This window comes from Hippichthys cyanospilos, chromosome 3, assembly GCF_059441005.1.
Source record: "Hippichthys cyanospilos isolate Australia breed blue-spotted pipefish chromosome 3, RoL_Hcya_1.0, whole genome shotgun sequence".
Lineage (NCBI taxonomy): Eukaryota > Metazoa > Chordata > Actinopteri > Syngnathiformes > Syngnathidae > Hippichthys > Hippichthys cyanospilos.
In genome coordinates, this window is record NC_142371.1 from 16,148,087 (window position 1) to 16,171,741 (window position 23,655).

At 60.7% G+C, this 23,655-nt stretch overlaps 4 protein-coding genes across 23 annotated transcripts in view; 3 read left to right on the top strand and 1 right to left on the bottom strand.

The window, feature by feature from the left end:
- The first annotated feature begins 196 nt into the window (after window positions 1-196).
- dnase2 (deoxyribonuclease II, lysosomal) lies at window positions 197-3,894 on the top strand. 6 transcript variants are annotated; one of them, XM_088411703.1, is made up of 7 exons: window positions 198-667; window positions 1,488-1,582; window positions 2,103-2,265; window positions 2,352-2,427; window positions 2,637-2,801; window positions 2,877-3,071; window positions 3,233-3,894. In XM_088411703.1, exons 2-7 carry the CDS (start codon window positions 1,488-1,490, stop codon window positions 3,577-3,579), a joined length of 1,041 nt encoding a protein of 346 aa, XP_088267829.1. In that variant the 5' UTR covers window positions 198-667; the 3' UTR covers window positions 3,580-3,894. The 6 variants fall into 6 exon arrangements, with proteins under 6 accessions (XP_088267832.1, XP_088267829.1, XP_088267828.1 ...); XM_088411702.1 differs by having other exon boundaries at window positions 201-663; XM_088411704.1 differs by lacking the exon at window positions 198-667 and adding an exon at window positions 679-985 and having other exon boundaries at window positions 2,352-2,603; window positions 2,683-2,801; window positions 3,233-3,382.
- On the bottom strand, window positions 3,777-11,647 carry rgl2 (ral guanine nucleotide dissociation stimulator-like 2). Of its 9 annotated transcripts, none has more exons than XM_088411685.1 (19): window positions 10,009-10,253; window positions 8,880-9,004; window positions 7,993-8,040; window positions 7,798-7,878; window positions 7,565-7,731; window positions 7,448-7,501; window positions 7,107-7,312; window positions 6,760-6,986; window positions 6,489-6,701; window positions 6,319-6,425; window positions 6,154-6,238; window positions 5,909-5,965; window positions 5,411-5,500; window positions 5,312-5,344; window positions 5,068-5,189; window positions 4,915-4,989; window positions 4,776-4,848; window positions 4,308-4,711; window positions 3,777-4,143 (listed from the first exon to the last, which is right to left on the bottom strand). In XM_088411685.1, exons 2-19 carry the CDS (start codon window positions 8,991-8,993, stop codon window positions 3,792-3,794), a joined length of 2,508 nt encoding a protein of 835 aa, XP_088267811.1. In that variant the 5' UTR covers window positions 8,994-9,004; window positions 10,009-10,253; the 3' UTR covers window positions 3,777-3,791. The 9 variants fall into 9 exon arrangements, with proteins under 9 accessions (XP_088267811.1, XP_088267808.1, XP_088267810.1 ...); XM_088411687.1 differs by having other exon boundaries at window positions 3,856-4,143; window positions 4,308-4,422; window positions 4,514-4,711; ... (1 more) ...; window positions 7,565-7,878; window positions 10,009-10,252; XM_088411682.1 differs by having other exon boundaries at window positions 7,107-7,501; window positions 10,009-10,255.
- On the top strand, window positions 9,246-20,616 carry phf1 (PHD finger protein 1). Of its 3 annotated transcripts, XM_088411697.1 has the most exons (17): window positions 9,246-11,586; window positions 11,984-12,064; window positions 12,194-12,331; window positions 12,711-12,789; window positions 12,943-13,024; window positions 13,365-13,451; window positions 14,113-14,207; window positions 14,519-14,667; window positions 14,749-14,844; window positions 15,035-15,103; window positions 15,189-15,312; window positions 16,117-16,184; window positions 16,448-16,579; window positions 16,804-16,882; window positions 17,897-18,012; window positions 18,540-18,608; window positions 18,794-20,616. In XM_088411697.1, exons 4-17 carry the CDS (start codon window positions 12,712-12,714, stop codon window positions 19,035-19,037), a joined length of 1,488 nt encoding a protein of 495 aa, XP_088267823.1. In that variant the 5' UTR covers window positions 9,246-11,586; window positions 11,984-12,064; window positions 12,194-12,331; window position 12,711; the 3' UTR covers window positions 19,038-20,616. The 3 variants fall into 3 exon arrangements, with proteins under 3 accessions (XP_088267823.1, XP_088267825.1, XP_088267824.1); XM_088411698.1 differs by lacking the exon at window positions 9,246-11,586 and having other exon boundaries at window positions 11,722-12,064; window positions 12,947-13,024; XM_088411699.1 differs by lacking the exons at window positions 9,246-11,586; window positions 18,540-18,608 and having other exon boundaries at window positions 11,720-12,064.
- A 944-nt stretch (window positions 20,617-21,560) lies between these two features.
- Window positions 21,561-23,655, top strand: part of syngap1b (synaptic Ras GTPase activating protein 1b) — a 36,879-nt gene continuing 34,784 nt past the window's right edge. For 2 of the 5 annotated variants that reach the window (XM_088411438.1, XM_088411437.1), the window contains exons 1-2: window positions 23,189-23,427; window positions 23,496-23,581. In XM_088411438.1, coding sequence (XP_088267564.1) covers window positions 23,560-23,581 — 22 coding nt within the window. In that variant the 5' untranslated portion in view covers window positions 23,189-23,427; window positions 23,496-23,559. Of the gene's footprint in view, window positions 21,778-23,188; window positions 23,428-23,495; window positions 23,582-23,655 lie in introns of those variants that run through there. The other 3 variants (XM_088411435.1, XM_088411436.1, XM_088411434.1) reach the window with 3 other exon arrangements.

The window sequence follows — 23,655 nt, forward strand, 5'->3', positions numbered from 1 at the left end:
CGCGCACTCGCTTGAACTTTGACATTCGAGGAAAGGGAAAGAAAGACGTCGCCGACGGATGGGATGGGTCGAGGTGAGCCCGACGACCTTTGACCTGGCCCCGGACGGACAAGCGGGAGGAAGTTCCGCTTCATCCGTCGACAAGTCGGCCGCCGTCTCACTTCCTCAAACTCGGGGGAGAAAGGCTGGGGGCGGGGCTGTCCTTGACTGACACGGAGCCGCGCGTTCTTTCGCGTCGGGCTCGGAAAGAAAAACGGAAGGCGACGAAGGAGAAGAAACAAGCTGCGGAAGGACGCGGCGGAACATGCGCTCGGCGACGTTTGCCCGCTCCTTTTTGCTCTTCCGCTTGAACGAGAGCGAACAAAGTCACGCTTTGAAAACAGCGGGAGAGAATTCTTCCGTATCCGAAATAAGATCTATGCGACGCGTCCGAAAAGAGGCGGCGTGGAGAAAACGGCCCGGCCGCCAGGTGGCGCCCTCTCTTAAACTCGGCAGGAGAAAAAAAAACCTGGACTTCCGTATTCTGGAGTAAGCAAAACCAAAACATGAATCCGAAAGCGGAAGGAACGAACGGGACGGGAAGGGCTCGCCGTCGTTGAAAAACAAACAAAAGAGCCCGAAAAAAAGCACAGCTCACGCGAGGGCCGACGAGCACGTTTCGAGGCAAGTAAGACCTGTAATTCTTTCGCTTTACATCGTCTCTTGTCGCGTTTGACATTTGCTCGGATTTGCGCGGGTGACGACGATTCCGATGAGATCGCGAAGAATCTCTTTGTTTTTTTTTTTTATTCTGAAGCCGACTAGAATTCGGTGAGCGATTTGGCTCCAGCCCCAAATGGAATCCGGCCAACGGAAACGCGAGCTCGCCGCTTGCGCGGGCGCGCTCGCCTTCGCTTGGCTTCGCCTTCGCCTTCGCCTTCGCCTTCGCCTTCGCCTCCGCCTCCGCCTTCGCCTAAATGACTTGTGCCCCCTCCCTATAGTTGGGGTGGGTGAAAACCGCAGAAAGTTGCCGTAAAATGAAACGTGTTGACTTTGGCCGGTGCTTGTCAAATAGTGGGGCGGCGCACGTGACCCCAGTGAAAACGTTTTCGTCGGTCACGTGAAGCGAAATTGCAATAAAAAAGGAATCGTCTTTTTTTCAAGTTCCAGCCGCTTTGAGGCACTTGGTTATTTTTCAGTTTTAGACGAGCTCGTATAAAGGCTGTAAAACAATAATCACCGCTTGGTGATTTTTTTTCTTTCTTTTGTGTGCGTTAATAAGGATACAGCTTTATTTTCTAGATAATATTATTTCTAGTCAGGGGTCGAGCGGGGGTGGCGAAGTTTTCTCTTGCCGAGGGGGGGCTTAGCAAAATATCACGGGGCGCTCACGAGCTAGAAGGTTGCAAAACGTCAGAGCGAAAAACAAAAGCATGCCGTGAAAGCTCGGCAGCATCTCGCAGACACAAACTTGTGGAAGTTGACATTTCTTGCTTGCGTTTTTCCAGATGTTGTTCCCGTTGCTGCTGATTTCCTGCCTGCCGCGAGGGGGCGTCGCATCCCCAATAAGTTGCTACAACGACCGCGGAAATGCCACCGATTGGTCAGTAGTAGAAGACTTCAACCCGCCCGACCAGCAAAACGGAAGCAAACTCGCCACGTTGGCTTTTTTTGCTCGTTTTGTTCCTTTTCGCGCTCGATGACGCGCATTCTATGACCGACTCGTCGTAGGCTACGTTCAGGCGGCGGGGCTTCGTCTTCTATTTCGCTTCTGCTTTCAAATCCCGTTTTTCTCCCGAGGCCGAGTTTCCAAACATGCGACCTGTGCTAAATGGCCCGAAAGCGAACGCGCGCGGCGGGGCGAGCCTCTCGGGACCGCGCGCCAAGTGGTGGCGTTTAGAAACAAAAAAAAAGCGTCCCGTTGCTCAAACGGCGTTTCCAAAAGTCAGAAGAGGCTGACTCCAGAATACGGGCGCGGCTTAACCGCTCCGACCTTTGTCATCGTCCCGTCTCCACCTTCCGCCGCTTTCTGATCCAAACGTGAGCCGGCGACGTGGACGGGAAAGCGGAGCGCCGGAAGCTAACTCTCTTTTCTTTTCTTTTCTTTTTCTTTCCCGACGGAGGTTTTACATGTACAAGCTGCCGAAGGAGCGCGGCAAGGAATCGGGTTTGAAATACCTGATCCTGGAAGAGGGCGGCACCGGCTGGACGCCCGGCGGGGGCACCGTCAACGACACCGCCGGAGCGCTGGGCCGCACGCTGGGACAGCTCTACTCGCGCCATCCGGCACGCGCTCGCCGCCCGGCCTTCCGCCGAGCCCGACCCGGCTCGCCGCTCACCTTTTTGTTTTCTTTTTGCGGGGTGGGGGGCAGAACGAAGAAGTGGCCTACATCCTGTACAACGACCAGGACCGGGCGGGACGCGACCACAAAGGCGGGCACACCAAAGGTGAGCGCCGCGGTTCGCAAACGTACCCGAGCCGACGCGGGTGGTTGCGCAAAGTCGGGAGTCATTGGCTCCAAAAACACCGCCCCCCAGCGGTTGAAGTAGGAGCGCCGGAGCGGCGTACGAAAGGCTTTTTGGAGAGCGGCGACGATCGGCAACGGATCGATTTTGCCGCGACGGTGATGACGCGACGTTTGTGGTTTTGAATGGAGGAGCGGTGCTGCTGGACAAGACTCAAGGTTTCTGGCTGATCCACAGCACGCCCGCGTTTCCCCCCGCGCGACAAGCCGGACGCTACCAGTACCCTGCCAGCGGCGCCACTTACGGACAGAACTTCCTGTGCGTCACCTTCCCGGCGGAGCGCTTCGACGCCATCGGTAAGCGCCGCGCGCGCGGCCGGCCGGCCGGCCGGCCGGCCAGGATTTCCCCTGACGGGCCGGGCGCTCGCGCAGGCCAGCAGCTGCGGATCAATCAGCCCAACGCGTACGACTGCCGCGTCCCCCCGTCCTTCGCGGCGGCCGCCCCGGCTTTGGCCGCCGTGTGCCGCGGCGACGCGCCGGCCCCGCCCACCAACCGCAGCGTCACGCTGATGTCCAAGGGCGGCGCCGCCTTCGTCAGCTTCGCTAAAGGGGCCGCCTTCGACGACGGTAAGCCCGCAAGAAAGGCCGGCCCTCGAGCGAGGGGGCCCCGAGGGGCCCGGGCGGAGTCCCGTCGGTCGCGCGCCCAAGAGGCCCGACGGGACGGGGCCACTCGCCCGGCTCGCCTCACCAGTCTTGTCTCGCCTCGCCCCGCCCGGCTCGTCTCGCAGACCTGTACCGGTCGTGGGTGGCCCCCGCCCTGGGCTCGGACCTCCTGGTGCAGTTCTGGATCCACTCGGGCGGCGTCCTGCCGTCCGACTGCGGCCCGGCCTGGAAGGTGCTGGACGTGGAGCGCCTTTCCCCGGGCGGCGTCTCCGCCTTCCCCAGCAGCAAGGACCACTCCAAGTGGGCCGTCAGCCCCGGCCCGGCGCCGGAGGGCGGGGGCTGGCTCTGCGTGGGCGACGTCAACCGCAACCGGGCCGAGGAGAAGCGAGGGGGCGGCGCGCTCTGCGCCCGCCGCCCGGCCGTCTGGAAGGCGTACCGGGCCGCCGCGCTGGAGTGGCGCCCGTGCCCGTGACCCCCTCGGCAGACCTTCTCCTCATCCCGACCGCCAAAGCGCCTTTCTTTTTGTCCGGGGGAAAGGCCAGCCTTCCCGACGTCCGGAGGGCCCTCCCCGTTCGCCAAACGTAAGCCTAAAAAGTACATCGGCGCGTGCCCGGAGAGGACGGCTCCGCCGAGCGCCAGGAGGAAGCGAGCGGCGCTCCGGGAAGGGGGACCGGAGGGGAAAAGTCATCGCGACACAAAAAAAAGCCACCCGGAAAATAAAACAAAGCAATCATTTTTACTTGGAAAGACAGTTGGAAAGCAAATAAATAATTGACGTTGGCTTGAAGCCGGAAGATACATTCGCAAGATTTTCCTCGGATGGAAACGCGCTCCGATAAAAGCGAAAGCAGGAAAGCGAGGCGGTGGAAAGCCGGGCCGCTCGGCGTCCTTCAAAAGAGCGTCCGCGCCAAGCTCCTTCCCTTGGCCTTGATTCGCGGGTACGTGGCGGCGCCGCCGGCTTTTCTCCTCAAAAGGAAGTCCGCGCCGGACGACGTCATGGCGTAGAAGACGTTGCCCGCGGCGGGCATCGGCAACTCTGGGGGAACAACATGGAAACCGCGCTGACCGAGGAAACTCAAAAAGCCGCCGCCGCCGCGCCCGCGCCCGGGCCTTTGTTCCCTCCGCAATTGTGAAAGTCGGTGGTTTGCGTGTCACCCGGACGCAAATTCGCTTTCGCGGGCGGCGTCCGGAGGCGGGCACCTTTTCCTTCCGGCAGCAGCTGAACGAGCTCGTAGGCCGACGCCGGCGCCGGCTCCTGCTTGTGCTTCTCCAGCGCCGCGCCGACGACCGCCGGCGTCTTGTCGTCGCTCGTCACCTGGGGACGGGCCGGGGACGCCTTGAGAATACGGCGCCGGTCGCCCCCGGGGGGAGGGGTCGTCACGGGCGAGCGAGGCGCCGACGCTGACCAGGATGCTGCGGTACAGGTTGCCGTCGTCCAGGTCCATGCGGATCCTGATTACGCGCATGTCGGGCCCGGCGGGGGGCGGCTTGTTGCCGCAGGAGGCCGAGCGGCGGTGGGACTTGGGGGGCGTTCCGGCGGCCGGGCCGGCCGGCGGCGGCGACGTGTCCACGTCCAGGCACGACACCGACGGAGATCTCATGTGCTGCGCGCCAGAAAAACGCCACGTTTGCATAGTCCCGGAAATTTGCGGGTACGAGGAGGCTGACCTTGGTGAGTTTGGAGAGCAGGCTGTTGACGGGCGAGGGCCAGTCCAAGGCGGCGGCGGCGGCGGCGGCCGACCTGGGCGCACGCGAGCCGGCGTCAGAGCGCCGGACGACGGGGGGGCGCAGAAAGGAGCGGCCTTACTCGGGGCAGCGCGTGACGACCACGGCGGGCACGGCCGCCTCGCGGGGGGCTTCGATCTCGTTGGACAGTCTGTAACTGAAGGGTCCGTTTTGCAAACGCGGTGCCGTTTTTCCAAAACGGGTGGCTTCGAGAAGGCGGGCGCGGAGCGGGTACCTTTCCTCCTGGGTCAGCGCGGGCACGCTGCGGTACCAGCGCAGGAAGGCCTCATCCGGGACCGAGCGGCGGTTTTTACACGACGACTGCAGCAGGCGGATCTGGGCTAATATCTCAAATTCCTGTCGGAGCGGAAGACGCGCGCCGGCTGCGTCACTGGCTGCCGGACGAAGGCCTCGCGTGCGCGCGTGTTGTGCCGCCGAGTTGGCCGAGGGCGGGAAGGGAGGCGGGCGGGACCACTCACCCGTCTGCGCTTGTCAAAGTTGATGTAGCCGTTCTGCAAGGACAGAACAAGATTGGCTTCGGGCGAGGGCCCGAAAGAGCGCGCGGCGGGGAAACCCACCTCCAGCCGGTCCTTGACGGCCGCGTCCAGCATGGTCAGGTCGGTCAGGAACAGGCCCAGGTAGGGAACCGTGCCCCGCGACGCGCCCCGCTTCGGCCGAGGAAAGACAAACGGGCTGTGACGGACGGGCGGAAACAAACGTGCGAATATCGCGTCTTCTCGGTCCGCCTTGCCCGGCGAGGAGCGCCGCGGCCAATTGCATTTCTGACTTTCGCGCTTTACCGCGTACTCCGTTGGGAACAAAGACAGTTACGACAGTTACTTCCGCGGCACTCGTGCTCGTTAATAGTCAACTTTCCCGATTCCGTGGCGCGTTAGCCCGTTCCCGCTCCTCGCGGTGCGCCCGCCTCGGCCACCGGGGGGCGGCGGCGCCCGCGCCATATGCCGACGCGGCCCGAAAAAATGGACCGTTTTGTCGTCGTCGTTGTTTGCCGAATACCGAGAAAAGACGATCCCGTCGTATTTTCCTTCCTGATATTTGATCTGAACGCGGCTCACCCCGCCGGCGTGTTTGTCGACGAGGTCGTCCGGGTCGGCGTGCTTGGATGTGCCTTCCTGCACAAAAAACGAGAAGGAAAGTAGATGCTCAACGCTCTCCGCGGAAGCCATTTCAGCCGTCCCCGTTGAAAGGTTCGGAAACGCCGCAATTGAATAAATCCGCTTGTGTGAAATGCGCGTCGAGCAAAAGCGGCGCCAATGGTTCGGGGCGGTCCGCGACCATTTCCCGTACGGCGTGCGCTCACCTCCTTAAGCAACTCTCGGCACTGCGAGTAGTTGTCTCTGTCCGAGAAGATCTCGCGCAGCTCCTCGTACTTCCTGATCGCCTCCCTGGGGCGGGGCGGGGCGGGACGGGGGGGGTCACGACTCGGCACGGCGTCTTTCGTATTCACATTGCAGAAAAGGCGCACCACCTGTCCGTGTCCCGCCAGGCCCGCTTGAGGCGGTGGATGGGATTGCTCTGCAGGGCCGACACGATGGCGTAGAGCGAGGAGAAGTTCTTGGCGGCGCGACACGCCTACCCCAAACGCAAAGGTGGCGTGAGAAGTCGGCGCGCCTCCCTCCGGGGGCGGGGCCTCACCTGAGCCGCGCCGATCCACTTCTCCAGCAGCTCGGCCGGCCGGCGCCCGCCGGCGCCGCCCATCAGGCAGGAGGCCAGCACGGCGTCGGCCAGGCGGTTGAACTGCCGCACGGTGGCCCGCACCGAGCGGCAGGCGTCCTCGCGACCTTTCTTGTCGCGCTGCGACCACAGCGAGCCCAGGCAGTGGTACGGCACCAGCCGCACAAACAGATCCTGGCCGGCGCACCGCTTTTAGGGCGCCGCGCGCAAAAACCAAGCGCGCCCGGCTCACCGTTTCGATGCGGGTGAGCTGTTCGGCGACGACGGCCGACGGGAAGCGCAGGACGGCGGCGGCGTCGAAGGGGTGCGCCGACGGGCCGCTCTCGTCTGAGAAACCCGAGGAACCTTCTTTGACTAACGCTCCGGGACCGGGGCCCCGCCCGTACGCGCTTCGCAGGCGCGTTCCGATGCGCGGCGGAGTAAAACTCCTTCCCGCCGCCGATTTGTCGGCGGCCCCTTCTTTCGGAATACACGGAGAAAGAACAAACTCTCTTTTTCCGGTCTGAGGACAACAGACCGATGGAGCGTTTCAGGTAGAACCTGACAGCGGAGAGAAAAATCCGCTCCAAAGGGGATTACCTGGACCCGGACGCCGGTCGGCGGGCAACAGGGCTTTCTCGCTGAGCTCCTCGGCCAGGCGCAGGACGTCGGCGCGAAGCCCCAGGGCGGACGGCGAGTCCCGCGGGAGAAGCGGCGCCAGGCGCAGGAGGCGCCCGGGGTCCCCCAGGCCCCGGAAGTCCTCGGGGTACTCGGACAGCCAGGCGCCAAACACGGAGCGCGCGGCCCTGCGGGGGACGAGCGCGCGGCGGGCTCGGTCGGAGGGAGCAAAAAGCCGCCCGCCCCCGTTTGAAGTAAATAAACGCGCCAAGCTAGGCCGTCGGGTCGGAGCGCGAGGCCCGAGCGGCTCCGGCGCGACCGACCTGTTGAAGGATCGCCGGCGGCGGGCGTCCTCGGCCGGGGGCGGCCGCTCCAACCTGCCCGGGGAAAAAGGTCGCGCGTGACGTGAGGCCTTTTTTTCCCGGGACGCGCCCGCCTACCTGTCCGTCAGGACGTCCAGCACCCTCTGCGTGGACGTGAAGGAGCGATAGGTCGCCAGGAAGATGCTGACAAAGGACGGGTCGCCTTCAGCGAAGGAGCGCAGCAGGTGCAGCGTCAGCTTCTCCTCCGTGCCCGCCTTCGCGTACCGGCAGCCGGAAACGCGCCGCTGCGTCGCCCAAACACATTGAGGGAGGGGCGCTCGCGCCGAGGCGTGCGCCCGAGCCGGCCGTACCGCCGGAGAGCCGGGCGCTTCTTTCAGCGCCACGGCGTAGATGAGGCCGTCCTCTTCCTCCTCCGCCGCCGCCGCCGCGGACTACGCGCACACACGCTCGTTTGCGCCTCCCCGGTTTGTTTTCTCGCGGTTCGCTGCCGTCGCCTCGTTGCCGAGGCCGATGGGGCGGAAAGAAAAGAGCGGCGGGTGGCTCACCAGATCCGGAGGACAGTACCACGTGGTCTTGGTGGGCGGCGACTCCACCTGAGCAAGTTCCCACACGGGTCACGGCTCGCGCAAGCGGCCCTTTTTCGGCCTTTTGCCACTCGGCGGCCGGGCGGGACGGCGGGAAGCAATTTGCCGATTTGCCGGCAATTTGCGGACCTTCGCTGACGTTTTCAAGACGGGGGCGCGGGAGCCTGACGGCGGACCGTACAAACGCGTGCGCGAAAACCCAGGCGGGGGTTTCCACCCACCGCGAGTCCCTGTTTCGATCCTTTGCTTTCTTTTGCGCCGCTGTGGACTTTGCGCGAGAGCTAAACCAGTTTGTCCAACGACGCCGAAGAATACCGCGTGAGATCGTATGACCCCGCGCCCTTTGGCGGCCTCGCGCTTGGTTTTTTCGGTTAGACGAAGCTACCCGCGACCAAATCAAGTCCGACGCGTCCTCGGAACTGCGACAAAAGAAGGGCTCCGCGCGCTGATCCTTTTCTCCGTCGGATGACGCGCTTTGACGTCAGTGAAATTTGGCCCGTTTGAAAAGAACGCAAGTATTATTTTTCATTGATGCGGTCCGCCGACGGAGCGCGCCGCACGCATTTTTGAATCAGACGGATTTGAGCTATGAAATATTAGCGATGAGTCAAATAAACCATTGGCCGAGTATAATCCAAGTAATGAGATCGAAAAAGACAAAACGATGCAGTCCGTCTTTGCCTTTGAGCGTTGGACTCAACATCGTCGGCGGGCGGCTGAACACCAAGCGAGCGGAAAAGGGCGAGCGGAAAAGGGCGAGCGGAAAAGGGCGGGCGGAAAAGGGCGGGCGGAAAAGGGCGGGCGGAAAAGGGCGGGCGGAAAAGGGCGGGCGGAGGCTGACAACTCACCTGGCCGGCGACCGGCCAGTCGCCGCAGAGAGGCCGGAAAGCCACCAGGGGCGCGGCGGCGTCCTCGGAGCCCGGCAGCCGGCGGGCGCCCGCCCGCGCGTGCCGCGGCAGCATGCCCGCCAACGCTGAACACACAAAGGGCAAAACGAGGCTTTGCTTCCGGTGTCGCCGGCGGCCGCCGCGGATTTGCCGCCGTCGGCCTCCGCTGCACTTTTTTTTCCCAGGCTTTGAAGCGTCCGGTCCGGCGCGGCTCATATACGGCTCATTGTTCGCCCCGCGAACAAAGGGAGACCCAAGAAGAAGCCGGCCGAGAATTGATTTGGACGGCGCGCGGCGGTCCAACCATCCCGAGAGTGGGTACGTGGAGAAGGGTTGGCGCGGCTCTCGTTTTCGAACGTGCGGCGAACAAAGAAAACGTGAAGAAGAAGCCCAAGCTTTCCGCATTACAACCTTCTAGTCCTACGCGCGAGTAAAAGAGGTTTTGCCATCGGCTTGCGATGCGGCGCGCGTTTTAGCCCGCCCCGAAAAAGCGCTCACGGAGTCGCATCGGACGAGGGACGATCGGTCCGAATTTGAACTTGTCCCAACGTTCCGCAACTTTCGCGGCCCTGAACGGCCGCCATTCATCGCGGGGCCAACGGCGACTCAACGTGTACGCACAACACGGCGAGTTGGCTTAGGGTCCGACCCTCCAAATTACGTAACCACATAATATATATACACACTGCATATATTCAATTTGTCGTCCTACCGCCCAATCTCAATTTTTTTTTCACTTTTTGGCCGTCTTCACACTTTTTGCACAGCTTGACTACTTGGACCGTGAAGTCGATTTTTGTCAACAAAATGAAAAGGGTGGGTGGGCAAACGCGATGACAAGATGAACACGTCGCTCAGCGTTTTCCGGATTTTTCGAGTTTGTCCGAATACATTCGCCCCCCCCCCCCCCAGTGGAAAAACCGTCAAGCGCGCTTGCCGGACACTTGTTGCTCCGTCTCGCAAGAATAGGAGCGCGCGGTTCGTGTCCCGCTGGGCGGAAGGAGCGAGCGCTCGCGTGACCGCGCACGGCGACCTGACGGAAAGAGGAAGCGCCCGCCCAAAAGCAAGACGGAAACACGGGGGAACTCACACGACGCGCTCTGCTCGGCTCGGCTCGGCTCGGCTCGGCCCGGCCCGGCCCGGTCCGGCCTCAGCGGGAGCCCGGTCCCGGCCGCGCCGCCGGAGGCTCGCCCATCCGGAACCGCTGTGGCCGCTGGTTCGCTCGCTCCGGGCTCGCGGACGTCTTCCCCCGTTTATGTGCGCGGCCGCCGTGCCAGCGCGAGCAGCTGATAAGCGGGCGGCGACTCCTCTCCCTCTCCCTCTCCCTCTCCTCTCTCTCTCTCTCTCTCTCTCTCTGTCTCTATGTCTCTCTTTCTTTCTGTCTCTCTCTCTCTCTGTCTCTCTCTCTCCCTCTCCCTCCCTCCCTCCCTCTCTTCCGCTCGCTCGGTGTGACGTCAGCGCTGCCACCAAACGCTGGGAGGCGCCAACACAGAAGGCAACGTTTCAAGAAAAAAAAAAAAAAAAGCTAGGCTGCCCGCCCGCCAGTCCGCCCGCCAGTCCGCCCGCCAGTCCGCCCGCCAGTCCGGCCGCCAGTCCGCCCGCCAGTCGGTAGGTTGTGGCTGAGGCTCGTGGAGCTGCGGAACGCCGAAGCTGAGTGAGCGCCGCTTTCGTCGTTAAATTCTGCCGACAGCCCTAAATTGTCCCGCACGGATGAATGACATTTTACAACGAACAAATTGTTGCTTCTCAGAATCATATTTTCAGAAACTGAAAAAATACTGTAATAGTGTGTGCGCGCGCGTGTGTGTGTGTTTTCAGCCTGAGCGTGTCAAAATGAGCAGCGTTTTCCTCTGGTTAGGAGCTCATGTGAAGCACGCCTCCCGGTGGACGCTTTTGGCATTGCGGCAGTCAGACCGCCACGAGACGGGGTGCTGGCAGGCAGCCGGGGGCCATTTTGAGACGTACGCTCACAGAGGCAGCCTTCCTGTGCCCCGGCGACGGAGGCATCCAAAAAAAAAAGCAAAAGAAGGCGCCGCCGGCTGCGACCGAACGTTCAAGTGCACGACTGCAGTAGTTGTGAAGCAAGTGAAGAGCTTTTGCTCATTGGTCCTGTTCAGTGCTCACGTCCAGAACGGCACAACGGGCAGCCCCCCCCCCGCGACCATGTCAGTCCCCAGACCTCAACTCCATCGAACACCTGTAGAGCAGGCTCAAGGGGAGAGGGGCGCGGCGGACGCCCTTTCCTGTATCCGCCCTTCTATCAGCCTCATAAGGGCGTCATTGAACAAAGGGTTCCGAGTGCGCAAGACCTTCCGGTGCTTTCAACCCGTTTGCTGAGCCCATTTCAGTTAGCATGAACTTTTTCCGACATTCGTCATCCCCCCCCTTGAATGTTCCTAGATTTAAGCGCCGGCGGCGGTAATGCACAAGATGTGCATTTTGACACTGGGGCTTACAAAAATTCCTTTAAGGGATTATGTACCTGCATGAGAAGAGCTTTCAGAGGATTCGGGCCTTTTTCCCTCATGGAAGACTCAACTCCATTTGAGAAGACGCGGCCGGCCGGGACGGCAAGCAAAGGTCGCTCGGGCCTGTTGTGCGACGACAGCTGAAACGGCACGACCGAAAGGACAGCAATCGCTTTGAATCGCCGTTGGAAATGCTTGAGGTGCCGCTGCGAAGGTCGGGTCTGGGTTTTGCTGAAACGGGGCTCGAGACGGTCGTAAGGATGGCGTTTGGCGCGCGCGGGGGGGGGGGGGGGGGGGGGGCGTCCCCGCGGCCCAATTTGCCAGTCAAGCCCGGCAATTAACGAGGTGTTTCAAGGCTCCCTAATCGGCCGCCTAATTGGGCGTTTAGAGGAAGCGCGCCCGGCCCGCCCCGCCCCGCGCCGCCCCGCGCCGCCCCGCGCTCCCCCTCCCCAGCCGACGATGCCACAATGCGCATCATCATCATCATCGCCGTTTCCCAATTCGGGGGGCCATCCAGCCCTCACCTAGCCGCCTCCCTCCTCCATCTGTATCTCCCTCCCTCTCCATCTCCGTGTTTTATGTCTGCGTCACAACAAGTCGCTCGGAGAGAGACAGAGAGCGAGAACGGGAGGAGGAGGATGAAGATGGCGTCTCTGGCGGCTCGATAAAACGCCAAAGGTAATCGGCGGCCGCGAGGTGAAGGGGGAAAAAAAGCGAGAGGGGAAAGAAAGAGAGGAGCGGGGCGCTCGGCGGTGCTGCTGGCCGGCTTCCCGGTGGCTCTTCCTCTTGACTGACACTTGCGCGCAGGCACTGGCGGCCGGCGGTGGCGATGATGACGATGACGATGATGATGATGATGCACACGCAGCCCGGCCGCGAATCGGCGTGACCCCGCAGGAAGGAAGGAAATAGGGAGCGAGGAGTAGGAGCCGGACTTGACCGAAGGTAGGCAAGTTTTGCGGCGGCGTTGGCTGGCTCGCTCGCTCGCTCGCTGGCTCGCCGGCTCGCTGGCTGCCTCATGCGGCGCTCTGCTTTCACATCATCTCTCTCTCGCTCGCTCGCCTCGGCTTCTCGCTCACCTTTTCAAACGCCGCCACGGAAACAAAAAGAAAAAAAAAAAAAAAAAAAAAAAAAAAGGGGGAGGCGTTTAACCTCGCTGACAACGGATCCAGCCAGGAGAAAGCTCAGGAGAGGAGGGGGCGGGGCGGGGGGGGGGGGGGTGTAAACACCTCCTCTTTCCTCTTCCTCATCTTGGCCTTCCTCCCGGCCATATCCAAGCGTTGAGTGCATACATCCGATTTGTGCGTGTGCGCGGCTGCCTTAGGATGGGGGGAGTGAGCGAGGGGGACGACGTGCTGGCCAGATGGAGCGACGGCCTCCTCTACCTGGGCAACGTCAAAAGGGTGAGTGCGCGCGCCCGAGCCCGCGCCCGCGCCCGCGCCCGCGCCGGCTCTTTTGTTTTGTTGCTATTTGAAGGCTGCCGCTCGGTGTCAATCACTGTCCGCCCCCCCTCCCCTCCCCCCCTGCCCTCCCCTCCCCCGCACCGACGAGCTCAGGTAGACGGCGTCAAGCAATGCTGCCTGGTCAGATTCGAGGACAACTCCGAGTTCTGGGTCCTGAGAAAAGACATCCACTCCTGTAAGGACAACTCTTGCGTCTCCTTGCCAGTCGGCTCCTATGCCTTCGAAGGCGCCGTTCCCAAGCCAGGCAATCCGTCCCTTTAAGGGTTGCCGTTTGCTTTCAATTGGACGCAAAAAAAACAAAAAAAAAGTCTCCAAATGTTGATCGTTGTTCCGCATGGCGAAGGGGGACGGTCGGGACTCACCCACCCCGCTTTTAGACAATGCTTCCTGGCGAGGGGCCCGAAATGCGTTCGGCAAGGCGTCCGATCCGTCATTTCCGCTCGCTGATGGATCGGTCGCCAATCAATCAATCGACGCCCCTCTTCTTGTACTCCCCCCCTCCCCTTCTTGTCCAGTTGCAGCCGGCGTGGAAGAAGTTTGCTGTATCTGCGAGGCCCCGCCTCTTAAAGAACCCCTCGTAAATTGTCTGAAATGTCGCCACGGTAAGGAGGAGCGCCTCATCACGCGCCGTCAACTTCTTCCCGCGCCGACCTTGAAGATCTGACCGGGAAAAGAAAATAAACAAGGCGCTGTCAGAAATGATCCATGTGCCCTCCCCGCAACTGGAAGCGAAGGCCTGTGACATATGGCGGGGGGGGGTGGGGGGGGGGGGGGCGTTAGCAGAGAAAGATAGGGGGCGGCGAGCGGGACCGTTGATTGACGCGCCATTGATGCCCGAGACCCATCAGGCATTCAAGAAAAACGCTAGCGTAGACATCCGCTGGAAAGGCAAAGGAGCGGACGTGAATGCCGCCGCCGCCGCCATCTTGAATGTGGCAAAGACGAAATTGAGGATGCTATTCAGACGATTAAGTTCAGCGAGGTCTCCGGAGAATGAATCCTTTTTCAGAATAGTTGTGGATCCGTTTGTCAAACGATCAATCCGTTAGTCCGGCGCCACGCAACGGCGGGCATCGGAAGGCGAAGGCGGGAAAGCGGCCTTTGAGGCGCGTGCCAATGAGCCCCTAAGCGCTCCCCGGACGCGGGCGGCGCCGTAAAGGGAAGCGGCGCTAAAGACGGGAGCGGGCCGCCGTCCCATTATTGCCGCTGGAAACGCCAATGAAAGGCCCCCCCCCCCCCCTTCCCGCCTTCCTCCCGCCGCAGGGTACCACGCCGAGTGCCACACGCCCAGCATCGAGCCCGAAGCCGACAGCGAGTCCTGGATCTGTCGCCAGTGCGTCTTCGCCGTGGCAACCAAGGTGGGATGGCTCGTCTCTCGCACGTTCGCGCCGGGCAAAAAGCGGGCGGCGCTTGGCGCGGGGCTGGCCTCCGTCGGCTACATCGAAGGGAGCGAAAAACGACAGACGGGCGAGCGGCGCGGCGGCGAAAGGGGAACGGGCGCTCGGGATCGAGGGAGGGCGGAACGGCTGCCTCCCGGCCGCTCCTGGGCCGGTTAACCGTTAAGCGTGCCCCCCCCCCCCGTTCGCGGAGCGCATGGCCGGCTTTCCGTCCGAAGGAATTGGACGGGCGGAGGTGGAAAACCGACCTTAACTAGTTTTGCTTCCCTCAGAGGGGCGGCGCCATGAAACGGGGCCGCTTCGCCCGCCTGATGCACCTGATGAAGCTGCGGCTGCCCTATCGGCTGACCTCTCTGGACTGGGACGCGCAGCATCTGTCCAACCAGCAGCAGTGCTACTGCTACTGCGCCGGACCGGGAGAGTGAGTGAGACCCCGGGCCGGAAAAGCAGGGCCCCGACCCGGGCCCTGACCCGAGCCGCGCTTGTCTCGGCCGGCGCGCAGGTGGAACCTGAAGATGCTTCAGTGCGGGGGCTGCGGCCAGTGGTTCCACGAGGCCTGCACCCAGTGTCTCACCAAGCCGCTGCTGTACGGGGACAGGTGAGGCCGAGCGGCGGGCGGCGAGCGGAGCGCCCGGAGGACGCCGGCTCTCCCGCGATCCTTCTTTTGAAAAAAAGCCGTTTCCGCCCCGCCCGGTCGGGAGCCGGTCCGGAGGCCGTCCCCTTTCTTTTTGTCCCGGCTGTTTTTGTGAAGCTCAACCGCGCCCTTTCTTTCTCCCGCCTTGCTTCAGGTTTTATCAGTTCCAGTGCTCGGTGTGTAACAAAGGCCCGGAAACAGTGAAAAGACTCCCCATGACCTGGTGACGGCCAACTTTTGATGAGCGGGGCGCGCGGCCGAGCCGGCGGTATGCCGAGCGGCTCCTTTTGTGTCTTTGCTTCTCGCAGGGTGGACCTGGCCCACTTGGTGCTCTATCACCTGTCTCTGTGCTGCAAGAGGAAATACTTTGATTTCGACCATGAAATCTTGTCCTTCGCCAACGAGAACTGGGACTCCTTGCTCCTGGGCGCGGTACTGTCAATCCTCCGCTCAAACGCGCCGTGATGAAATCCGGCGAAACGCCGCAGGCAGCTTTTTTTTTTTTTTTTTTTTTTGCAATGGAGACTTGGAGCCCGTGAGCTGCCGTTACAGTTGAATTCAAAGCGTTAGAAAAGCGCAAAGTTTACGTGGGATTCGAGAGCGAAAACAACGACTACCTGTTCCGTTTACTAATTTCGATGAGCGGGTCTTACCAAGGCGCGGGGCTATAGCGCGGGTGTCAAACTCGGGGCCCGGGGGCCACCGCGCCATTTGACGCGGCCGCTAATGATGGCTTTAAGGTGCTGACTGAAATAGCTTAGGCGTAAGTTGGCGTCAGGAAGCTGTTGCTAGAAAGCGACGGGCGCTTTTGTTCCCGATTTTGAACAACGTGCGACGTCACGCTTCAAAGCGATCGGGCTTGACCGTCCGACAGAAACCGGGAGCACAATTTGTTTGACGCCTCCGACAAGAGGCCGGGGCTCACCCGGTCCTAACCCCGGCGCCGATTGAAACCCGCGCTCGAAAAGTCGGTCCCGACCCCCCGAAAAGGTCGGAATCTTCGGGCCCCCCCGAAACGGCTTCCCGCGATGAAAGTAAAACCCGGGGCCTCGGGAAGCCTTCCCAAAGAACTCAGGACGGGTGAGGGACCTGCTTTTTTCAAACATATTTTCTCATCCAGCGTATTCCCGCAGCCCTTTCGGGCCGTGAAGCCGGGCGCCGCTCCCTCTTCAGCTTTGCTGTCAAAGCGAGCGGCGGTTTGGGCCGGGCCCGAGCGTTTGCTTTCTGTCTGCGCAGCTCTCCGACACGCCCAGACAAGAGCGATGCCACAACCTTCTCAACGCGCTCAACTCGCAAAAGGACCGGTGAGACGCCCGCTGCGCCCCCCCCCCCCCCCCCGCCCCCCCACCTTCAAAAGGCTTCCTCCTTTCGCACGCTCGCGCACGAAGCGTTTGTCACCTCGCCGTCTCGTCCCCACCCCCCCCAAAAAATGTCTTTGTGATGCGCCGGGGGAAGCCGACCTCGCTCCTCGTTTTTTGCGGTCCCGTCTTCTCCGGTCAGGGCGAGAGGGGTTCAGTGACCGGCGAACCTCGGCGAGCCGGCTCAGGCGCTGTTTTTCTTGGCCCAGGTTCGTCTCGGGGAAAGAAATCAAAAAGAAGAAATGTCTTTTCGGGCTTCAGGTTCGAGCCCCGCCCCCGCTGTCGTCCGATTCGTCGCCCCTCATCGTCGAGCCGCCCGTCAACATCTCCCAGCGCAGGAGGTCAGCTTCCGCCGCCGGTCACCGAACCGTTAGCCGCTTTGAAAACGTCGGCCGCGGCGAGGGCCGCCGGTCCTCTCCGCAGAAATGGTCGCGGTCGGGCTCGGGCGATGGCCGCGATGGCGCGCCGATGAATGCGCGCGCCGATGAATGCGCGCGCCGATGAATGCGCGCGCCGATGAATGCGCGCGTGGCTTTTGTTTTGACGGGCCGCGTTTTTGTTTCAGCCCGCCCTCGCCGCCGTGCCAGAGGAGGCCGTCGGGGCCCGAGTCGCGCAAATCAAAACGCCGCATCGCGGAGACGCAGGTCAGTCCGAATAAGCCCGGAAGTCCCGCCCGCCCGCCCGCCCGCCCGCGCTCCCTCCTGGAGGTTTCTGATTTTGCCCAAATCGGGCTTTTGGAGCGTTCCCTTCCCCTTCCGGGACCTTCGGTCAGGGGACGCTGTGGAGCGCCGACGGTGAAAAGAAGTCTCTTTTGCAAAAGAAGTCTTCTTTTCACCTTCTTTTCTTTTTCTTTTTCTTTTCTTCTTTCCTCGTCAAGCCCTTTGAGCCGATTACAGGCAAATTTGATCGGAGTCGATCGGCCGCCGGCCTCCCGCGGGGGTCCGCGCCAGCTCCCGCGCGGCATAATGCCGCACAAGCGGTCTTTGCCAAACGGCTGGAATCCACCTTTCGCGCATTCGGATCTTAATGGCTTGGAATTAGATCCGGGCCACGCAAAGGAAGGGGAAGCGGACGAAAAACATTCGGGGTTTGAAACGAAAAATCCAAACGGCTTATCGGCCGATCGAAAGCGGCCATCGCTCACGCCTCCCCCCCGACGAAAAGCTCTCGCCGAACCGGGAAAAATGTTCCTTGGCGGGACCCTGCAATGAGTAGTCAATCACTTCACGACGCCAGCGTTTCCAAGAAGCCGGTCGGGAGATCGCTCCAAGGTGAAGGTGGCCACGGAAAGGACGTGGACCATCTGGAACCCGCGGCCGGTCCGCTCACCCCCAAATGTCCTCTATGGGATTTAAATCGGAGCAACATGCAGGGCGGTTTCTTTTTACGTCGAGCAAAGATTGGCAAACGCGGCGTTGTCCAGATGGCGACTTGCTCAAATTTCGTTTGACCCGCGGAATTTACGCTGGCTCCGCCGGCGAAGGAAGGAAAACGCGGACGTAACCCCCCCCCCCCCGAGCACGGCCCATCGGGATCATTTTTAGCGATTCCCTTATCAACGAAAGCTCGACCGGCGGGCGTGGAACCCTGCGCGCGGTCGGCCGCAAGCCAAGAATGAGGAGAGCGTCACGCGGCGGGCCTCCTTCTCCCGTTCGCAGGCGCGCCCGCCGGCGGTTCCGTCCGAGGCCGCGGAGCTGCCGCCTTGTTGCCGCGGCTACGCGGGAGGGGACGGCCTGTACGCCCCCGCCACGTCCGAGCAGGAACTCCACCTGAGGTGAGGCGCCTTCGTCTTTTCGGCGGCCGGCGGGGGTTGCCCGGCGGGCGCTCGAGCGTCCAAATCCTTCCAGGGGATTTCCGCGCGCGGGTACGCTAAAGTGCGCTCGGAACGGGAAGGCGGCCGCGCGTGAGGCCGAGAAAGCTCCGAGCAATGAAAGAGCCGCTCGTCGAGGAGGCAACGCTGATGATGTTTTCCACAACTGACAAGGACTAAGTACACCGGAGCAAAAAGTAGCCCGGCTATTTCCAGGAAAGTGCCGTCAGTTATTTCCAGTCTCGCCTTTCCGCGTTTGCCATCCCGAGCCCCATCCCGAGCCCCATCCCGAGCCCGGGTTGTTCGCAACGCATTTGAACATAAACGTCGGCCGCAGACTCCGTCTTTATCATTTTGCCCGAATCGCCAACTGTCGAATCCCCGGAGCCGCGCTTGCGGCCGCTTTGGGGGCCCTCCGAGTCGCCCCCGCCTCACCCTTTGCGGTCAAAGGCGAAACGTGGCCGACCGGACGCGTGCTCTTCCTCCCGCAGTTCCCCCCCGAAGCGGATGTACGCGCTCTACCACGCGGCGCTCTCCAGAGGCCTGCGTCACCGTAACAGGTTTTTGCCCTTCCGCCGTCGCACCGCAACGTGGAATCCATCGGCGCGAGCGCCGTTCGGCCGTCGCCCCGTCGGGCGGCTGCGTCCTTTCCGGCTCGCGCGCGGCGAAAACGCCGTCCCGCCGCCGCCGCCGACTTCGCCCCGGATCCCCCGCGCTCCGCAAACCTTTGGCTCCTCCTCCCCAGCGCGGACGCCGGCTGCCGAGCGGCCCCGCCCTGCTTCCCGTACCCCCTGAACGCGGGCGAGCAGCTCCGCCCGCCGGGACCCAAGCAGGCGGACGGCGTCCTGCTGCGCGACTCGCCGCCCTACCCGCCGCCGGAGGCGCTCGGCGGCGGCGGCGGCGAGGCGCTGAGGATCCTGGCCAGGCGGGTGACGCCCGACGGGAAGGTGCAGTACCTGGTGGAGTGGGACAACGTGGGCTTGTACTGAGCCCGTCCCGACGTACCCGCCGCGGGCGGGAGGGGGCCGCCGAGCCTTTTTTCTTGTACGGCGGCGCCTGGAGATACGAGTCCCGCCCTCCGGCCCTTGGTCCCCCCCCCCCCCGAAACCTCGGTCGGGGGTTTTTCGCGGGCGGACCGGCGCTCCGGCGATTCATCCAAGCGCGTTGTCATCCGGGGGACGAGCCCGACCGCCGTCGTCCCGTTTCGACGGCCTCGGAAGCATCGGCGCTCGCGCATACCGCTATTATAAAATCCTCTCGCTTAAAAAGTATTTTGGACTTTGCCGTCCCGCGCCAGCGGTAAGCCGGGCGGACTTCTGTCGGCGGAAGCTATGGACTTCTTTGGGTTCGGTTCGGCGCTCAAAGTTCTTCTCACATGTCAGGGCAAGAACAAAACTACAAATCTTATCCTAGCGACCCCCGAGCCTCGCGTTTCTAAATTCTTCTTTCTAAAAGCGCGTGCCGCAAAGCGATGTTAAAAACGCAAAAGGGATCGGTCTTCCCCCGGCAGGGACGTTTTTGCCCGCGTCGAAATAAAAGCGCATTCAGACTCGTATCTGGGGGCGGCGCTTGCGAGGACGGGGTCACCGGCCAAAGGTTTGGGGGACGGCCCGATGGAAAAAAGTCTTTTTTTTTTTTTGCCGGTCCCGTCGCCGAAAGACTTGCGGGAAATACTCGGGGTGCGCGTTCCGCCGCCCGGTAACCCGAAAGACCGGGCCGGGACGCGGGCGGACTCGGACTCGGCCGGACGTCTTTGGAAGGGAATCCCGGCCCCTTGTCGGCCGGCTTATAGGCGGACGGGAGCTGGCTCGGCTCCTGTTTCGCAGATGTTGATCCCGCCTTTACATTTAGGCCCATGCGTGTGTGTGATTGTCTTTTTTTTTAAAGGGTCATGGTGGCGCGGCCGCACCGTAGCGCCCTTGTACTTTTCTGACAGGAGTTGCAAATAACTTCTTCGGCAAACATTCCAAACGAAGGAGAAAGCTTTCCCTTTTTTTCTCCTTCCCGCGGCGGACGTCCGTCACCGGAGTCGGCCGTGCGTTTTGCTCGCCGGCTCGCTTGGCCGCCGAATGTGTTTGGCCTCTTTTCTACGTCGAGCGTTGAAAAGCTTTCAAAAGCGGCGGATAAGGATCGGCGAGCGCTCGACTTTGGAAGCCCCCTCCGGCGCATCTCGGGAGGAACCGTCTTTCCGCAGGCGGGCGCCGATACCCGTTTTCCGCCCGGGAGCCCGGGGCCCGGGGCCCGGGGCCCGGAGCCCGGGGCCCGGGCCCGTTTCTCTTCCTTGGAGCGCAAGCGGTGAAAGTCGCGCGCTTTGACGCGGAACGACGGCGAATGCGAAAGCCAAACTCGACACGTCGATTGCACTACACGTCCGACGAGCGGCAAAGTCACCGTGGAACTACGTCGGCGTACGGAGTCATCGCGGGGCCGCGCGCGCGCTCCACTGACCTTGCCCTTCAAATCCTGCTCTGTTATTTGCTGTTCACTCTTTTCTCTTTTTTTTTTGCTCATAAAGTATAAACATTTATTTTTTGTCAGGTGAATTTGAATAAATTATTCTTCAATGAACTCCGACTTCTTGGTCACTTTTTTTGGAAAAGTAAACTCCACTTAAAGCGATGTCCTTTTTTTTTCTTTGCGCGACGGCAAACCACTTGACGCGGTTAGCCGGCGGTCGTCCCTCTGGCGCTTATCTGCTTATCTCTTCGCCAGTCATTTTAGCGCAAGCGCAAATGCGCCTTCCGACCCCGCGCGGTTCGGGAAAGCTGCTAAATACGTCACAGCTCGCACTTCATGACATCTGGCGCCGATGACGATATTTGACACGATATGACATTTCTTCTTCACGTGTATGTCTTCGCCCCATCTACTCTGCTGAGACTATAAAGCTATTCATCTACCGCTGGTTCATTACTACTGCCCTTATTGCTCCATTACTGTTTTGCTTTTGTTTTCTCGCCCACCTTATTGTTTGCTCGATTGTGGAAGGCGCTCTGCTCTGGGAAGTCAACAGAATAAGAATTATACGCATATGACAACAAAACTCTTGATAACGACAGTGATCGGAAAGCAAAAAATGAGAAGATTAGCTGAAAAGACTTCCATTGTTGCGCTTTTATCTGGCTCACCGAGCTCCGGTTTATCCTAAATGGCGACATGTGCTATTGCTGCATTTGACCACTAAGTGGCGACCCCGCTTCAACTTTTCAACCGAGGCGCGATGCTGCGTTTTGATTCCCCGGAAGAGCCGAGCGCATTGAGAATTTTAGGAATGAACGCCGTTTAAAAACAAAAAAAGACAGAGAGAACAGACCTACTCTTGAAGCGGCATCGTTTTCAAATGAGAAAGCTTCAAAGTAATGTCGTTCTCGTTTAAGCGGTCGCGTTTGCACTCAAAAGCATCTGGCGGCGGCCTTACCTACTGAAGCTACGGTCTCCCACGTTCGGAAAGGCAACACCCCTCTACGAAAGCGACGCCATGTTGGCTCTCGGTTTCTTCCGCCGGAATCGCTTCCGGTTTCAGTCGCGCGTCCGCAGACGGGCTTGCTAATTAGCGTCTTGTCCGCAGGCGTGCGGGGCAACGCGTCGCGTCGCGTCGCGTCATTTAGAATGTCTCGTGGCACGACTCCATCCCACTTTGCGGCTCGCTCGCCAGTCCGACCGGAGCCGCTAATCGGCTACTTTCAGCAAGCGAGAAAATATCCTCTTCCAACTTGTCCTTAACTGTCGGTAAGCGTCACAAATGAAACGGTTACCGCTTGCTCTCGATGCGGCGCGGCGCGATGTGAAGTTTGGCTGCGCATTTCGTGGTTATCGTAGAAGAAAAAAAAAGGCGACGGCAACCCGCTTAAATCCGGGCGGGGCGCGCGCGCAGTCAGTCGGCTGGGTTATGGAGGGTCCGCCGGCCGGCGTTCGGGCAGGGACCGGCTGCAATGCGATTGGCTGCAGGGTGCGCACCGGGGCTTTGCGATTGGCTGCCGCGAACAGGTAGGCTGCGCCCCTGCCCGACTGGTTTTTCCTCGCTTAAAAGGCGGTCGAGTGAGCGCGCTTATGTTCAACGACAATAAAAGTGAAAATCCGTAAGCTCGTTGTTTTGGAACTCGAAGTGCTTGGCGCTCTTTCTTTAGATTCCGTTTGAATTTCGACACAATCGCCAGCGTGTTGAATGGGGTCCCCCCACAACAATACCCTATAAATAGAAAATAAGATTTAAATGTTTGTTATGGTTGTGGAGTGTCCCGAAGGTCCTGAAATATAGTTTGATGTCATTTTGCAAAACGCCCATTTTTCATCATGGACGGAAAGTCGAGGAAGAAAGACAATTTGCGTGTTTGGATCTGTCCAAATATCTAGCCATAATTTAGCAGAGATTGCAAACATCCTCGTATGAAAGGACACGCTGTCCTGCGGGAATGTTTTTTTTCTCTGCCACATCAGGGGAAAAAACGTTTGATATTTTGGGATGGGTTTCATGCTTTGATACGAATAAAGTGATTGTTTCTGGTTTAGGTCCCTGCCCAAGTTGTTGGTTTTTCTTTGGATCTCTTTACCGGTAATTATCGTGACTCCCCAAATATAAGACGCGGCCTTCATATGGGTAACGCTCCCGCGCGTGAAAAAGGATGGACCCGGACATGGGTTGGGCCCGCTGGCTTCTTTTGTGGAAAATAACGGCGTAACGAGCTCGCAACGGGCACCCGACGTCCTCCCTCTGTCTTGTCCCAAGAATGCGGCGGATAGAAAAATGCACATCTGTCAATTTCAACTCAATTTGTGTGGCTGACAAAGTGCCATGGGGAAAAAATGGGCATTGGGCCTTGAATTTGTTTGCATTCAGATCTGGAGAATGACGGTAGTCGCCACGTAACTAGCTCGCACTTCTCCAGTCCGCTACAATTGAGAGCGAAATCAATCCCTCCCTCAAACGTTGACCTAAGACGCCAAACCGATAGCGTCTCGGTCGCGGTCGCGGTCGCGGTGCGTCCCTTTCCCGCCCGGATGCAGCGGCCAATCATATTGCAGCGGGGCGCGTCCTGCCCGGAACTCCTGTTGGGATTCATAATAAGGACGATTGGCGCTCTCTCACTCCTGCCCCCCCTCCGGCCCTCCCTCCCTCCCTCCCTTACACACACGCGCGCGCGCGCGCATTCACTCACTCGCGCACGTTTGTGCATGCTGTGGATTTTTTTTTTGTTGTTGTTTTTTTTTTTTTTTTTTTTTTTTGCGCCCCGGGAGGGAGCCACGCTTTGCGCTCCGGCCGAGCGGCGGCGGATTTGGACGATTCTTGTCATCGTCGTCATGGAGCTTTTTCGGATGCCGATGGTGATCGCGGCGGACTATCGGCACTTTCATCACCGTCGTCGGCTCCCCTAGGAAGGAGTACGCGCCTGTCTTTTCCCGTTCGATTCATTTCATTCGATTTATTCCTTTCTCGGTTTATTTTCCAGTCGTGCGCGTTTGCTTCGTGGAACGCCGAGACCCGCCGCAACCTCCGTTCAATGCCGTTGGAACATGTCCTATGTTCCCATCCAAGGTAAGGCTGCGCTTGCTTCGCGCTGCTTTGCTTTGGCGCCTTCGTCTTTGTCATTTTGCCCGCGCTCCCGGCCT

Excerpts from the sequence above, each read along its gene's own strand:
- dnase2 (XM_088411700.1), top strand. The coding sequence starts at position 836 with ATGGAATCCGGCCAACGGAAACGCGAGCTCGCCGCTTGCGCGGGCGCG. Across the intron at positions 2,266-2,351 it reads AGCTCTACTCGCGCCATCCG|AACGAAGAAGTGGCCTACAT; the intron begins GCACGCGCTCGC and ends GGTGGGGGGCAG. Across the intron at positions 2,802-2,876 it reads GGAGCGCTTCGACGCCATCG|GCCAGCAGCTGCGGATCAAT; the intron begins GTAAGCGCCGCG and ends GCGCTCGCGCAG.
- rgl2 (XM_088411679.1), bottom strand. The coding sequence starts at position 8,993 with ATGCTGCCGCGGCACGCGCGGGCGGGCGCCCGCCGGCTGCCGGGCTCC. Across the intron at positions 7,879-7,992 it reads GGTACTGTCCTCCGGATCTG|TCCGCGGCGGCGGCGGCGGA; the intron begins GTGAGCCACCCG and ends GTGTGCGCGTAG. Across the intron at positions 5,190-5,311 it reads ACTTTGACAAGCGCAGACGG|GAATTTGAGATATTAGCCCA; the intron begins GTGAGTGGTCCC and ends CCGCTCCGACAG.
- phf1 (XM_088411697.1), top strand. The coding sequence starts at position 12,712 with ATGGGGGGAGTGAGCGAGGGGGACGACGTGCTGGCCAGATGGAGCGAC. Across the intron at positions 13,452-14,112 it reads TTGTCTGAAATGTCGCCACG|GGTACCACGCCGAGTGCCAC; the intron begins GTAAGGAGGAGC and ends CTCCCGCCGCAG. Across the intron at positions 18,609-18,793 it reads GGCCTGCGTCACCGTAACAG|CGCGGACGCCGGCTGCCGAG; the intron begins GTTTTTGCCCTT and ends CCTCCTCCCCAG.